This window comes from Dromiciops gliroides, chromosome 2, assembly GCF_019393635.1.
Source record: "Dromiciops gliroides isolate mDroGli1 chromosome 2, mDroGli1.pri, whole genome shotgun sequence".
In the NCBI taxonomy this organism is placed as follows: domain Eukaryota; kingdom Metazoa; phylum Chordata; class Mammalia; order Microbiotheria; family Microbiotheriidae; genus Dromiciops; species Dromiciops gliroides.
In genome coordinates, this window is record NC_057862.1 from 117,229,645 (window position 1) to 117,244,103 (window position 14,459).

Here is a 14,459-nt window from a genome sequence, read left to right on the forward strand (position 1 = left end):
GTGCATGCTGAGAACAGATTACCATCTGAGAAAGACATCATTGAAATAACTGCCTAACATTTCGCAAATTAAAATACTATTCAAAGCTGCTCTTTCCTTTGTGTTCTACTCATTTAAAAATTTAATCACTGCATGATCCATTGGGTTTTCTTTAAGTTGAGAAGACAATGAAGGCAGAGAAAGTTCCTCCTATGAGGTATTAAACTGAGAGGATAGAAGGCCTTGGAATTTAAACTGCCTGAAAATAAACATCTAGACAGACAATAGCCATTCACACAGTATATAGAGGCAAGATGTGAATGGAATAGGGACTTGGAGTTGAGAAGACCTTGATGCAAATCAGCCTCAGATATTGACTAGTTGTGTGACCTGGGCAAGTTACAAAACCTGTTTAGCCCTCCATTTCCTCATCTACAAAATGAGGAAGTTGCAATGAATGATTTTTAAGATCCTTTCTAGCTCTAAATTAAGGATGCTAATGGACTTTCTAAATAGAAAAATAAACAAAATTAAAATATAAGTTGTGCCAGCCTGTCCTAAAATAATAAATTTAGAAGGGCTGTTTGGATTTCCACAAAAATAATGATCTTCAAGATAATAGAACATCATAGAGGGCACTATGGCTATTTAGTATAGAGGAAAGGATGGGAGCTCCATGGTCAGAGTACCTGGGTTCAAATACTGGGTCTGCCACTTCTATCTGTATGTGGGGAAATTATTTAACTCTATTGGGCTTCACTTTCCTCAGCTCTAAAAAGAGGAGGTTGTACTGGGTGAGCTGTCAGGTCTTCTAACTCTCAATTTATGATCATATGACTGGATGAACTCAAAGTTCATTTCTAGTTCTCAATCTATGATCCCATGATTGCTAAATTTCCACAGAACACAAAAGAGCTAAAAATATGCTACCTTTAATGGAATTTTCTATCCTTCAGAAGATCCTACATTTAATCTGCAATTTTTTAAAGGATGTTGGTAATGTTTTACAGAATTGCACATGTATAACCTATACTTATTGCTTGCAAACTTGGGGAGGTGGGAGGGTAGGGATGGAGAAAATGAGAAAGGGATAGAATATGGAACTCAAAACTTGAAAGAAAGAAAGAAAGAAAGAAAAGCCTAGTATTTGTCATGCTCACGTGGCACAGTAGGTCTGCTAGAGTTAAAGGACCTGCTAGTCCCCCCCTATTTGCTCATACCCAACACATCTGCCATCCATTTCATTTTCTTGACTCTATGGTGGAACCTTATTCAGCCTCCCAAACTCGATTTAATTTGGATTTCTAATTTATGTCAGGGCAGTTTTCTTTACTTTTGTTGCTGAGAATATTGCCCCCAGTTCCAAAAAGTGGGAGCCACGTTGTTTTTTCCTGCTGAAAAGAGGCCATTAGTGAAACTGTACCCACCCCACCCCCAGCAGCACCAGCTCCTGCCTACTCAAGGACTTTCACTTAAGTGGTTGCGCTTCACTGGTTAGTACAGCTCCTTCACTTCCTGTTCTGTCCCCAGTCACCAAAAAGGTGACCTTGAGCTCAATCAAGAGTGCATGCTAGTGCCCCCTTGCACTCTATTTCCTAACCAATGGCTTTACAGCCTGGCTGCTTAAAATCTCTTAAGTTTTTCCCTCTGGTCTCCTACGTACTCAGTCACAAAGATAAATGACATTCATTTTTTTTTTTTTAAAAAGGAAGAACTACAGCAACTCATTAGCTAAGTACAAAAGCAACCACATCCTGCTCTTTGAGGAACTGAACTTCCTTTTTAGCAACCTGAGTTCCTCTTCCTCTTCAGGATTTCAGGCTCTCATAGTGCTGCAAACAGCTGTTTATTTTGTTGATCAGTAGTGTTTGTTTTTTCTTTCCCTAAAATTTTAATTCCAAAAGACTTAAGGGTTCAAATCCTGTATCTATCACACTTATTTGCCATGTAACCTTAGGCCAGCCAGCCACTTAACCTCTCTAGGCCTCAGTTTCCTCATTTGTAAAATGAGAGGGTTGGGCTAAATGACCTCTGAGGTCGCTTTTAACTCTAAATTTCTGATTCTATGAACCCAAGTTGTTGAGTTGTCTGCAGTTATGTCAGACTCTTCTTTGTGACCCTTCTTGGTGTTTTCTTGGCAAAGATACTGGAGTAGTTTGCCATTTCCTTCTCCAGCTCATTTTACAGATAAGGAACTGAGGCAAATAGGGTTAAGTGTGGCCTAGGGCCACACAGCTAGTAAATATCTGAGGCCAGATTTGAACTTGTACTAATGAAATCCAGGTCCAGTCCCTTTCCCTGTCCTACAACAAGGTGGTGGTGGGGGCGCTATTTACTTCCCTAATCAACCATAAGGCTGAGCTTATCTACACTCATCTAGCCTGTCCTAAGTTTGAGAATCGTTCCTAAATTTAATTCCGTGATTCCTCCCTGTTGATGCTGTTTTGGTTCTGCCTTAAAAAAGGCATGCTTGTTCTTGACATGTTCTTGAATCTTTAAATATGAGGAAGGGCTACACCACTAAGAAATAGGTATGTTACCCTCAGCCACAAAAAGATAGCTACTACCAACAATATTCAGGGCAGACTATGAGAGACAAAATGGAAAAGTGGTGAGAGAGCCAGCCTTGAAGTCAGGGAGAGCTGTGTTCAAGTCTTACCTCTGATACATACTGCCTGGTTGACCCTGACCATGTCATTTAATAGTCTCTCAGTGTTTCAGGCAATTCTCTAAGATGATAAATGACAGAACAGTTACTGTTCTGCCTTGTGAGACAGGTTTACTCACTAATAGTTCCCTATGGGGCAGCTAGGTGGCACAGTACATAGAGCACCAGCCCTGGATTCAGGTGGACCTGAGTTCAAATCCAGCCTCAGACACTTAACAATTACTAGCTGTGTGACCCTGGACAAGTCACTTAACCCCAATTGCCTCACCAAAAAAAAAAAAAAAAAAAAAGACTTCCCTATGCCAATGTAAGTGTTGGTTTGCCCCTCCCCCCCCCAAAATAGAGTCACACCAGATTTATGTTTGTTCTAGCCTAACTATAGAATTCCAGGGCCCAGATTGAACCTGGAGTGATTATTTAGAATGTTCTCATACTCCTACATAGAAGACAGTGTACATTCAGGTTGTAAGCAGGTGTACCTCCAAAGTATTATAGAGAAAGAGTTTCTATCCATAACAAAACATCTGTGTATGTGTGTGGGGGGGCAATGAGGGTTAAGTGACTTGCCCAGGGTCACACAGCTAGTAAGTGTCAAGTGTCTGAGGCAGGATTTGAACTCAAGAGCTCCTGAATCCAAGGCCAGTGCTTTATCCACTGTGCCACTTAGCTCTGCACCGTATAACTATAGCATCTTAAGAGCTATCAGAAAGACTTTACTTTTATTTGCTAGATTCACCAAGTTCCAAACATATCCATCTAAATTTAAACTAAGCTTAAAATGAAAACCTTATTTCTGATAATATACAGAGAGAAGCTTTGGTAGAGTGGTTGAAATATTCGATCTCTTGGTCCAATTAAGAGATCTGAGAATGTTGCAGATCATCAATGCTTCCCTTATGGCAAACATTTAGGGATAGTAACACAATAACATCTTACTTGGTCATTAGTTGGAGATGTTTGTTCAACTGATCCTGAAAACTCTTTCCCATCAATGCTCTGCTGCTGATCACTAGTGGCTGCCCCTGTTTTAAAGTATTTTCTGGGTGGAGGTTTGGGCTTGGAAGACGTGGGCTTTCTAACCAGAATCTCAAAGGATTTCTTGACTTTCAAGGGTGGGTGGCACTCCTCCGTCCCCACTGGAATTTGGCTCTCTGGACTGGTTCTTGAAGATGTAATCAATAAACCAGGCTCTTGGGTCATAGGGACATTCACACTGGCAGCTCTTGTCTCCGAGTCTGAGGGCTGCTGTGGGCTGCTGTTGTTGCTATTCCCAGCAGATGAGGCAGGGGTGTAACTGCTGTCGCTACTAGATCGGATCATGACTTTCTGAGATCTTCGGTGGAAAGGAACATAGCTCTTCTCACTCTCCTTTTCACATGTGGGTCTGCCGTGCCAGCTACTCTCTAGCCTTTTAATACCTGCAATTGGGACACAGTCAAAACTTGTTGAATAAGATTTACCTAGACCAGAACAATTAAATTGAACACTATTTATGTTCCCAGAATTACACAAGGAAACATGAGAATACAGCAAAATTATTTGATAAGAGTCCCTGCCTTCAGGGACCTTGTGAGTTTCTGGCAGGACAAGACCTCCACCTCTACTTTATAGTTTAAAGCCTGTTATCCTGGCTGCCAAGGAATGTATAGGTAACACAGATATCAGTAGTGTTCTAGACTGTGATACCATGGATCTAGATGTAATCTTGTTCAAAGATGAAGGAGATAGAGAGACACAAAGAAAGTCTCTTATAACATTTTTTTGGTTCTTTGCCTCTTCCATAATTTCCTTTATTATAATCATAATTTTGCTCCTATTTCTCCCTAGAAGGTCCCTCAGTTTCCCCTCAAGTGGTTAACATTTTGGTTTAACAAGAAATCAAAACCAGAATATATTTTATATAACCTGACCAATGCCTTAGACACTTACTTAACTATGTGACCCTGCACTAGTCATTGTAACTTCTCTCAGCCTCAGTTTCCTCATCTGAAAAATGGGAATAATAATAGCACCTACCTCACAGAGCTGTGAGGATAAAATGAGATAACACACATAAAGCATATTGCACATCTTAAAGCCCTAAATAAATACAAGCTGTCGTTCCCTCTTCAGGGAACATCAAAAGCAACCTTTCTCTCTAGTGGATTCTACCTTCCCTTTGGACCTAGACAATCCACATGTGTCTCAGTAGCAAGAATAGTAATAGTTGTCATTTATATATTGCTTTAAGATTCATTTGCAAGGCACTTTACAAATATTATTTCATTGTATCCTCATGACAACTCTGGAAGGTAGGTATTATCTCCATTTTACAGATGAGGAAACAGGGCCTGCCAAAGGTTAATTGGCTTGCCCAGGGTCCCACAGCTAGGAAGTATCTGAGGCTGGCTTTAAACTCAGGCCTTTCTGATTCCAGGTCCAGCCCTCTATCAACTGAGCCACCTAGGAAAGGAATAGATCCATATACAATTAGATGTAAAGGATTCCCTGCTATGCTGGTCCTTCTTTCCCTTAAGGGTCATGCAAAGAATGCATCTTGTTAATTCTACCTGTACCACAGATTTACTTCCTCATGTAGGGAAGCTGGTTTCTATTTCATTGCTACTGTTATTCAAATAGGCAAGTGAAAAGTCTGATTTTTAAAAAATAGCCCTGGTCCCCAAAGCAGTGCTTATTCGAAAACAACTTATTATTGCAGTAGCCAGTTTTGTTAAGACTATGGTTTTAATGTTTAACATACTGAAATCTCCCAGATGAGGTGGGGCTGGGGTGAGTGGAGTAGTATATGTGGGTGAGTAGATGATAGAGATAAATGATAGATAGATAGATAGATAGATGGACGGATGGATGGATGGATGGATGGATGGATGGATGGATATGATAAAAGGGCAGAAAGGGAGAGAGAGAGGGAGAGAGAGATTTCATTTTTCTAGAAAAGCAGATACTCCAGAAGTGACTCCCCACCCCCACCCCAAGATCACTGTCAAAGAACAAAATACTCATTCTTCTTGGTGGTTGAAAAATTGGGGCAGATGTTTGTTGTAAATCATAGAACAATAGAGCTATTAGACTTTAGAGATTGAGTAGCCTACCTCCCTGAATTTACAATTGCAATAATTAAGACCAAGAGAGATTTAAGGATTAAACCCAAGTTCATACAGTTAATAACACAACCCATTTTTGCCCCTGACTTTTAGACAAATGTTGTTCCACAGTAACAAACCAGGACATAAGACTATGACAGAGGAGGAAAGAAAGACAGATGTCATGCTGTGCCTTTGAACAATGCCTAGCTCTTATTGCATCATTCTTCTAGTTTAAGGCCTTCCATGTTCCTCCAGCAGGCATTCAGCCAGTCACATGTATATTAAGAATTCTTCTGTTCATTGATGTAGCTTTTCCATCTCACCAAATGAAGTTCATGGTCAGCTTAAATTTCTGCCTCTTTAGCCTTTTCTTGGCTCTAAACTATTTTGGTGACTGTTATCCAATTAAGACTAAGCTAATAGCTTATAAAAATCCAACTCAAGTCAATATTTATTAAGTACCAAGTATGTGTATTAGGGAATGGTATGTCCAGGAGACTGGTATACTCTCACGTTTGCCTGGAGCTCAGGATGCATAAAGGCAAATAGTTGGGGAAAGACTGGAAAGTTAAGTTAGAGTGAGATCATGAACTTCTTTCATGTCGAGGAATTTGAACTTTATCTAACAGGAAGTGAGGAACCTTCTGAGCAGAGGACGGACATGATGAGATCTGTGCTTAGTATCTAAGATCATAAATTTAGAATTGGAAAGGACTTTAAAGGTCATGAGTCTAAATCCCTCATTTTATAGATGAAGAAACTGAGGCAAGCTTGTCTAGCATTACACAGCTGAGTGTCTGAGAAAGGATTCAAACTCCAAGTCCAGTGCTCTAACCACCATGCAACCCAGCTACTGCTATACCATGAAGCTGCTTAAAGAAGTTTGTTCAGGTTTCAGGTATACAGGGTAGATTGGAGAAGAAACCAATTCAATGACTATTGGACTACTCCAAATAAGAAGTTAATGAGGCTATAATAACAAGATTATCAAAACAAATTTTAAAAGAGTAAGAATTCTGATAAATGAGATATTCCAGAACACTGATGATAAAACATGCTCCACATCTTTGGCAGAGAAGTGATGGACTCAGCATGCAGGATAAGACAAATATTTTTGGATATGTCCAAGGAAGGAATCTGCTTTGCTTGACTAAGAATATTTGTTATAAGGGGGTTGTTTTTCTTTTTCAATGTGAAAAGGTGGAAGGGAGAAAAATAAATGTTTTTAATAGAAAAAAAATGAAATGGAAGTTCCATGAAGATAAATAAACCATTCAATGTTTTGTTTTTGTTTTTGTTTTTTTTAAAAAGGATGATGAGAACCTGAGTCAAGGTAGAAATAGAAAGGAGAGGGGCAGCTAGGTGGTGCAGTGGATAAAGCACTGGCCCTGGATTCAGGACTCCTTGAGTTCAAATCCCATTGCCCTGAAAAAAAAAAAACTCCCATTGCCCTGAAAAAAAAAAAAAAAACATTTCGGGGCAGCTAGGTGGCGCAGTGGATAGAGCACCGGCCCTGGATTCAGGACTCCTTGAGTTCAAATCCGGCCTCAGACACTTAACACTTACTAGCTGTGTGACCCTGGGCAAGTCACTTAACCCCAATTGCCTCACTAAAAAAAAAAAAAATGAAATAGAAAGGAGAAGATGAGTCTACAGATTGTTTCAAAAGTCTAAAGACACTTTTAAGCTCTTAAAGCAAAAAAGCTTTAGTCTACACCCAGTGAATCCTTACATAAAGGTTTCATCTTAGGCATTTGTAGCACTCTGTAACCAATAGCCTCATGGAATGCCCAAAGGAGGGCAAGGATTTCCTTGGCTTCATTCTTTCTCTTACCTTCCAAACTCCAATGATGTCTCTCTTTTCCAAATTTGCTATTCTCCACAGCCTGGGCCACAGCTTCTTTTAGTTGCTGTTCAGACACCTGGAAAATATAACCTCACTTTGTAAACCTGCACTGGGAGCTACAAGAGAGCTGAGAACCTAATTATCACCTCATGCCAAGCCAGAATTATTGCATTAGTATTTTACTGGTCTTACTGCCTGTTTTTTCTCCCCTTCCATCTATCCATCCTGAGAGATTAATCTTTTTAAAACACTGTTTCATACACATCACCTTCTGTAAACACACACCACACACACACACACACACCCCTTTAAAGCTTCAATACCTTCCTCTTGTCTAGAGGATAAATTGTAAAATTCTTAAATCTGCCATCCAAGACCCACAATCTGTCTCTAATTTTATTTCCTATTCCTTTCCCTTCATGAACCCTCTATTTTTTAAATTTGTGGGATAACTGTCTATACCCTTTGACCCAGCAATGCCACTACTACTAGGTCTGTTTCCAAAGATGAACCCTCTGTTCTTGTCAAATTGGCCTATCTATGGAATATTCCCTGTGCAGCCTTGCCTTCTTGCCTTTACTCATGCTCTTTTCTCTAGGATCCTTCCCCTTAAATCTCAGCTTTCCTTCAAACCCCATATCAACTACTGCCTCCAACAATAAAATCCTAGAGTTTTTGTGTTGAGTATGACTGTAGAGATTCTCTAAATTTTAAATTTAAAACTCTAGAGATCCTCTAAATTTCAACAGATAAGAAAAGTCAAACCTATAGATCAGATTGCTCACTTGTCTGGGGGTCACACAGCTAATTAATGTTTGGACAGAGACAAGAACCCAGGTGTCCTACATTCCATGTCCCTGATTGCTCAAGTCCTCCAAGATCACAGAATCAGAAAGGAACCTATTTAGGGCTAGGTGGGATCTTAGGAATGGCTCCATCTTCTCACTCCCTGTAGCACTTATTACCAAAATCTCTAGGTTGGTACTTGCCCACATGATATTGTATTATAATGATTCATCAATTAATCCTTCCCATATCTTGTTTCTATATTGTTGTTTCTGTGTTTTCTCCCTCATTAGACTGTGAGCATCCTGAGAGCAGGGACCATCTTTTTGGTTGTTTCTTTGAATCCCCAGCACTTAACACAGTAGCTGACGTGTAGTAAACAATAAAGGCTTGTTTTGATTTGACTGGACTCGCTTATTATCTAATCTAGGCTAATAATTTTCAGTAAGATATTCCATTTTCTTTATTCATTGGTATAGTGAGAATAAATTGAAATGTGTTTACAATTCCATAAATACAGTTAAGAACATTGCATTTCACAGTAGGGACCCAGGCTCAAGCACCACTAATGTCTATAATCCAGGAACAGGATTGTACTTCCCCTGATAATGATCCTTCACAAGAGCCCCATCCATGAGTCTTCTGTTCTTATTTGCCATAGATACTAGTTACTATGTGAGGATTATCTTGCTTATCCTGAATTTTCCTGCAGTAAAATTTTCCAGGAACATCTTCATTTCTATAAGATTTGACTTCCAGGTTTGGTCCTAGGTGATTGCCACTAGGTGAGAGAGGTAGCAATATTTGAGGCTTTACCTGTGGATCAGGATGCCTGCTGATAATCACTGGCACTGCTCCAGGATCACAATGGCTTAGAATGGCATACACTTCATTAAGAGTCATGTTTTGAACTGAGATTTCATTAATTTCTATGATTTCATCACCACATCTGCAAAATAAACATCACCGAGAGTTCCATAATTCCAGTGACATAATTCAAAGCAAAATGACATCCAGACATTCAAGGCTTGGTTACATTGTGCTTATAGCTATTTGTTTGAGAAGGATCTGGCTGATTTCTGATGTAGCTAGAGATTAAATCAGTCCTTGGACTTCCTTTCCCCTATTGAAACAACACAAAAACAGGGAAAAGGAGTAATTTCCTCAGGCACAGTATTTAACACACCCCATAAAATGAAGCTCTCATTAGAACTTCTTTGTATGGGTTATAAATTATACTACAATTGCAGGACAAGGGGAAAATGAAAAAAAAAAAACCCAACAACTAACCACCTTTCCCTCCCTTTACCATGTGAAAGGGTGAGGGGCAAGGGAACGTGAAGAAATATTGGCAAAGGAAATAATTAACTACTGCTCAAGTTAATAGCTTTGACATGCATACTGTAACTCCCTCTAATACCTTAATCTCCTAGTTCTTCAATTTACACATTTCCCATGACCTACTCCATCACCTCACTTCAGAAAGATTCAGAAATAGTCATGACTTTAATCTTTTCATCACCTACAAATAAATTAATCACTTCCATGTTACTGAACTTTGAAATTCCCTTATCTGATCACATTCCGTTGTTCCTTCTCCTGCCTTGCAACTCCAAACTCTATTCTTTGTCTTTGTCATGAGCTTCAATCCCTTAGAGATCCCCATATTTGTATAGGGAGATCTTTTCTGGTCACTTTCTTTGTGATGCTGTTTGATTACTCTAAAGTCGATTCCTTTAATTTTCATGTCCTTAAAAAAAGATAAATAATTATATAAATCTGAGTCCTGACTACAACATTTAAAACCTCTTTTTAAATCATTCCATTAACTGAGGTACCACTGACATCACCATGCCTCTCCTTGAAATCCATAAGATTCTTCATAATCTTACTTTCTTATTTCATTATTTTTTGTTACTTTTGTCCTTTTATTTGAGAAATAAATATAATATCTTACCTGAGGCGTCCATCTAAATGAGCCACTGATCCTGGGGAAAGAGTATGAATAAATATCCCAGAGATACACTGGAAGTAAGGGATGCTGCATAGGCCAATTCCCAAGCCTACTCCAGCCTCTAGAAAGGAAAATGTGGGATATTAGTGATAAGTTAACCAATAAATATTTGGTACAATGCATACCAAAAACATACTGATGGCATATCCTAATTACAGAGGGTCTTCGACTAGAGCAGTTATTCTTAAAGTGTGATCTGGCTTCTCTTTGGGATCCCCAAGATTCTTTTAGGGTTTCTACAAGGTCAAAACTAACTTCACAATAATAAGAGTTTTAATTTATGATATAGCAAATATAGATATTCTCAATCTGCATAACCAAAAGCTCTTTGCTTGGGAGATAGGGGAAATCTTTAAGGATTTTCAAGAACATAAAGTTGCCTGAGGCCAAAATGTTTGAGAACAGCTAGACTAGATTATGAGGAGCAACGTGTCTTTCAGAATATGGATATCCAGTAAGCTCACTCTGCAGGCTCTAGATGTCCCTTTTGCTTTTCATCTTTTGCATAGTCTAATTATATTATTCATTTATGTATTCAATCTTTTATTCATTTAACAGAGCCTGGCACATGGTATGTACTTAATAAATGTTCTATCTAATCTATCTACTTATCTACCTATCTAATCTATCTATCTACCTATCTTTCTATCTATCTTCTTGTCTATATATCTATTAATAAACATTGATTATCTCTTTCTCCATGGACAAAGCTCTGTGTCATGTTTTGCGAAGGTTAAAAAGATGAATTAGATATGGTCTCTGCCCTCAAGAATCTTATAATGTAGAAAGGGAAATTATATATACATATATATGTATATGTACATATGTGTGTTTCTTTTTATGAGAGAGGGAGCTCAGCACAAATGCCATCTTCTCTCTCTATTTTTTTTTGGGGGGTGAGGCAATTAGAGTTAAGTGACTTGCCCAGGGTCACACAACTAGTACATGTCAAGTGTCTGAGGCCAGATTTTAACTCAGGTCTTCCTGATTCCAGGGCTGGTGCTCTATCTACTGCACCACCTAGCTGCCCCATCATCTCTGTATATTAACATGAATAACATAATGCTTACATAACATTAATAAAATTCAGATCTCTGGAGACTGGGAGAGTCACATATACATCCATGTCTAGACTTAAAGATGTTTTTCAGTGTTCAAACAGCAATGGAAGGTTTCTATCTAGAGAGGTGTAGGGATGGGTGAGGAGGAGTCATGAATGAGAGTGAAACAAAATCAGTCTATACCCTGAATTTTTCTATTTTTACTATGCTTTCTCCAAATAAAGAACTGAAATGTCTTAGAAAGTCAGTGAGCCAGTGATTCAGGAAATAGGATAGGGTTTTGTAAAAAGAGGCAAGAAGGATAGTGCCCCTCAGAGCAGGGCCAGGAGTTCATACCTTTCTTTAGAGAAACTTCCATTATGATCCTATCATTGGGCTTGGCAGTGTTGGTTGAGAAGGATGAGCTTTCCAGACCAAAAGAACTATTCTCCTTGGTGATACAGGTACTTGAACTCAGTGAACGGCACAGTTGAGGAGAAAGGTAGTTGGACACTGAATGGGGAGCACTCAAGCTGGTCCTGACTGTGAGAGTGAGGAGTCCTCTTTTGGCTTGCTATAAAAAGAAAATAAGATATTACAAAAACTCAGAAATTCAAGTGAATTAGAAGAGATATTTATTAAACAAAAAGCCTGAATCATCCAAAATATTGCTACTTGACCCCAATACCACCTATCGAAATCTTTTCCATCTTCAAGACTTATTGCAGAATGGTCCAGGTCAAATACCATCTCCTCCCTGAAGCCTTCTTTAATCCTCAGAAAAAAGTAATACCACTCTCCTCTATCCATCCATAGAAATTGGTTCCCATCTTTTTTTATGGTGCTTAGTATTTCAATATCTTTATAAATCATCTCCACTTAGAGACTGTAAGGTCTCTGAGCACAGGACTCTATCTGGTTCATCTTTGTAATCCCAGTGCCATGTACAACACTCAAAAACTATTTGTCAAATTGTTAAATTCATGTAAGAAGAATAATTTGATTTTACATAAGTGCAAATGTATAACCTATATCTGATTGCTTACCAATCAGGGAGGGGGGAAGGGAGGAAGGGAAAGATGGATAAAATTTGAAACTCAAAACTTTAAATAAAAATGTTTATTATTTTTAAAAAATTCCTTGGGAAAAAAAGAATCACTTGAACTAGACTGTTCCCTAGATTTAATGAATATGTAAAACTGATTTGTAATTGGTATGTGGATTGCTTCTTTACTTCTAAAATTCTTGAAAACTTTTGGCCTATTAAGTAATTTACATATTTACCCTACAATCTTGCTAATGCCATTAGTTTTCTTAGCAGTCTTCTTTTAAAGAAAAATTAATCCTTGACTAAACTCTTGATTTAATCATCATAAATTCTAGATTAGTGGAAGCTGAATGAATGAGCTTTCACTGTCATGGTAGTGGTGATGATAGCGAGGTGTGTGTGTGTATGTGTGTGTGTGTGTGTGTGTGTGTGTGTGTGTGTGTGTGTGTGTGTGTGTAGGCTTTAATCCACATCTAGGAAACGAGATGCTACTGCAATAAAATAGGGTCACCTTGAATTTCTGCAAAGCATCATTATGTGTTAATCCATCCATTGATTCTCCATTGAGTTCCAGAATCTCATCCCCTGTTGGGATAAAGGGAAATTGAAGAAAATTATTACTGAATCCAAAGATATTAAATTCAAGAGATATGTATAATGTTATGCGGGTAGTATTTTACCTGAAAATCTATTCTTACTTAGATAAAATCACTAGACTACTTTGGACAAGAATATACACTAAACGATTTGTAATTATGAACTTGTATCCAAAGATGCTGAAAATCCCTGCTAAATTAGGATCATACAATTGCATCTTTTTTCTTATTTTGGACTATGTGACAATCGATCCAGATTCAGCACAATCAAAAAAAGATGGGTCAGTTACGTTTCAGTAAAGGTATGACATAGCACAGCATAATAGGACACTAAACTAGGAGTCAGAAGGCCTTGTTCTTGTCCAAATTCTACCACTTTTAGTACTAGCTATAGAATGTTGGGAAGGGGAAAGGATAAATATAATTAGGTGCCTAGCATGTGCCAGGCACTGTGCTACATACTTTACAAATAATGTCTCATTTTACCCAATTCTATTCAGTCTCTCTGAGCCTTGATTTTCTTATCTATAAAGTTGCAATGATGATTCCCGGCCTGCTAGGTTCTCAGGGGTATTGTGAGAAACAAATGAGATCACAGATGTGAAAGCACTTTATAACTATAAAACATTATAATAATGTAAAAAGTTGTTGATATTACTTTAGAGAGGAATACTGAAAATGACAATATTGCTAATAAACCAAACCACATCGTTATTGAATTTTTATTGAAACCAACGGCCCTGGTGCTCTAGAACACTGTCTGGTGTGATTCTAGTCCAGTTCTAGTTGAGTCTAGAATACTGTCTATTTCTGATAAGAATAAAAGAAATTAACAAGGTTTTTTGCACCTGGAGACAGGAATATTGAGTTATTTTTAACTCAGTGAACATTCCTCTCTTTTTTTCAGCAAGGAACTCTAAGAATAAAATATAGTGCAGATTGGTGTAGATTTCCCCTAGAGGAGTATAATAAAATTACCAACATAAATAAAACCACCCCTAATCTGTAGTGAAAGCAACAACAATTTCTCTAAATTATGACCAGTTGGGAAAATGTGGATATGGGAGTGGTTGGGTTCATCAGACATAAAGTTAGGCCTCATCTTATGAACAGACAACGTTCCAAAGGTTTGTTTTGTGTTTTGGTGTTTGGAAATCCAAATATATTTTTCCATAGAAACAATCTTATAAATAGCAGTTAGATTCCCAGGCCAATCAAGAAAAGCCAATGTAACCCATAATATCAGTGAAATAGTGTACATTTGCAATGAAAAATGGTGAATAAAACATAAATCTATGGAATCACTTTTTTTCCTATTAAATATCATGCAACACATTTAAAAGTAGGGGGTATGCACTGGAATATCCTGATAAGGACTTCCTGAATTCCTGTAAGT

The 14,459-nt window shown here is 38.2% G+C and overlaps 1 protein-coding gene across 4 annotated transcripts in view; it reads right to left on the reverse strand.

Moving 5' to 3' along the window:
• The window catches only part of IL16 (interleukin 16), a 170,426-nt gene that overhangs the window by 31,297 nt on the left and 124,670 nt on the right, over nucleotides 1-14,459 (reverse strand). For all 4 annotated transcript variants that reach the window (XM_043987106.1, XM_043987107.1, XM_043987108.1 and 1 more), the window contains 6 exons: nucleotides 12,979-13,052; nucleotides 11,777-11,993; nucleotides 10,323-10,440; nucleotides 9,182-9,314; nucleotides 7,568-7,655; nucleotides 3,584-4,065 (listed from right to left, as the gene is read on the reverse strand). In XM_043987106.1, coding sequence (XP_043843041.1) covers nucleotides 3,584-4,065; nucleotides 7,568-7,655; nucleotides 9,182-9,314; nucleotides 10,323-10,440; nucleotides 11,777-11,993; nucleotides 12,979-13,052 — 1,112 coding nt within the window. The remainder of the gene's footprint in view (nucleotides 1-3,583; nucleotides 4,066-7,567; nucleotides 7,656-9,181; nucleotides 9,315-10,322; nucleotides 10,441-11,776; nucleotides 11,994-12,978; nucleotides 13,053-14,459) is intronic.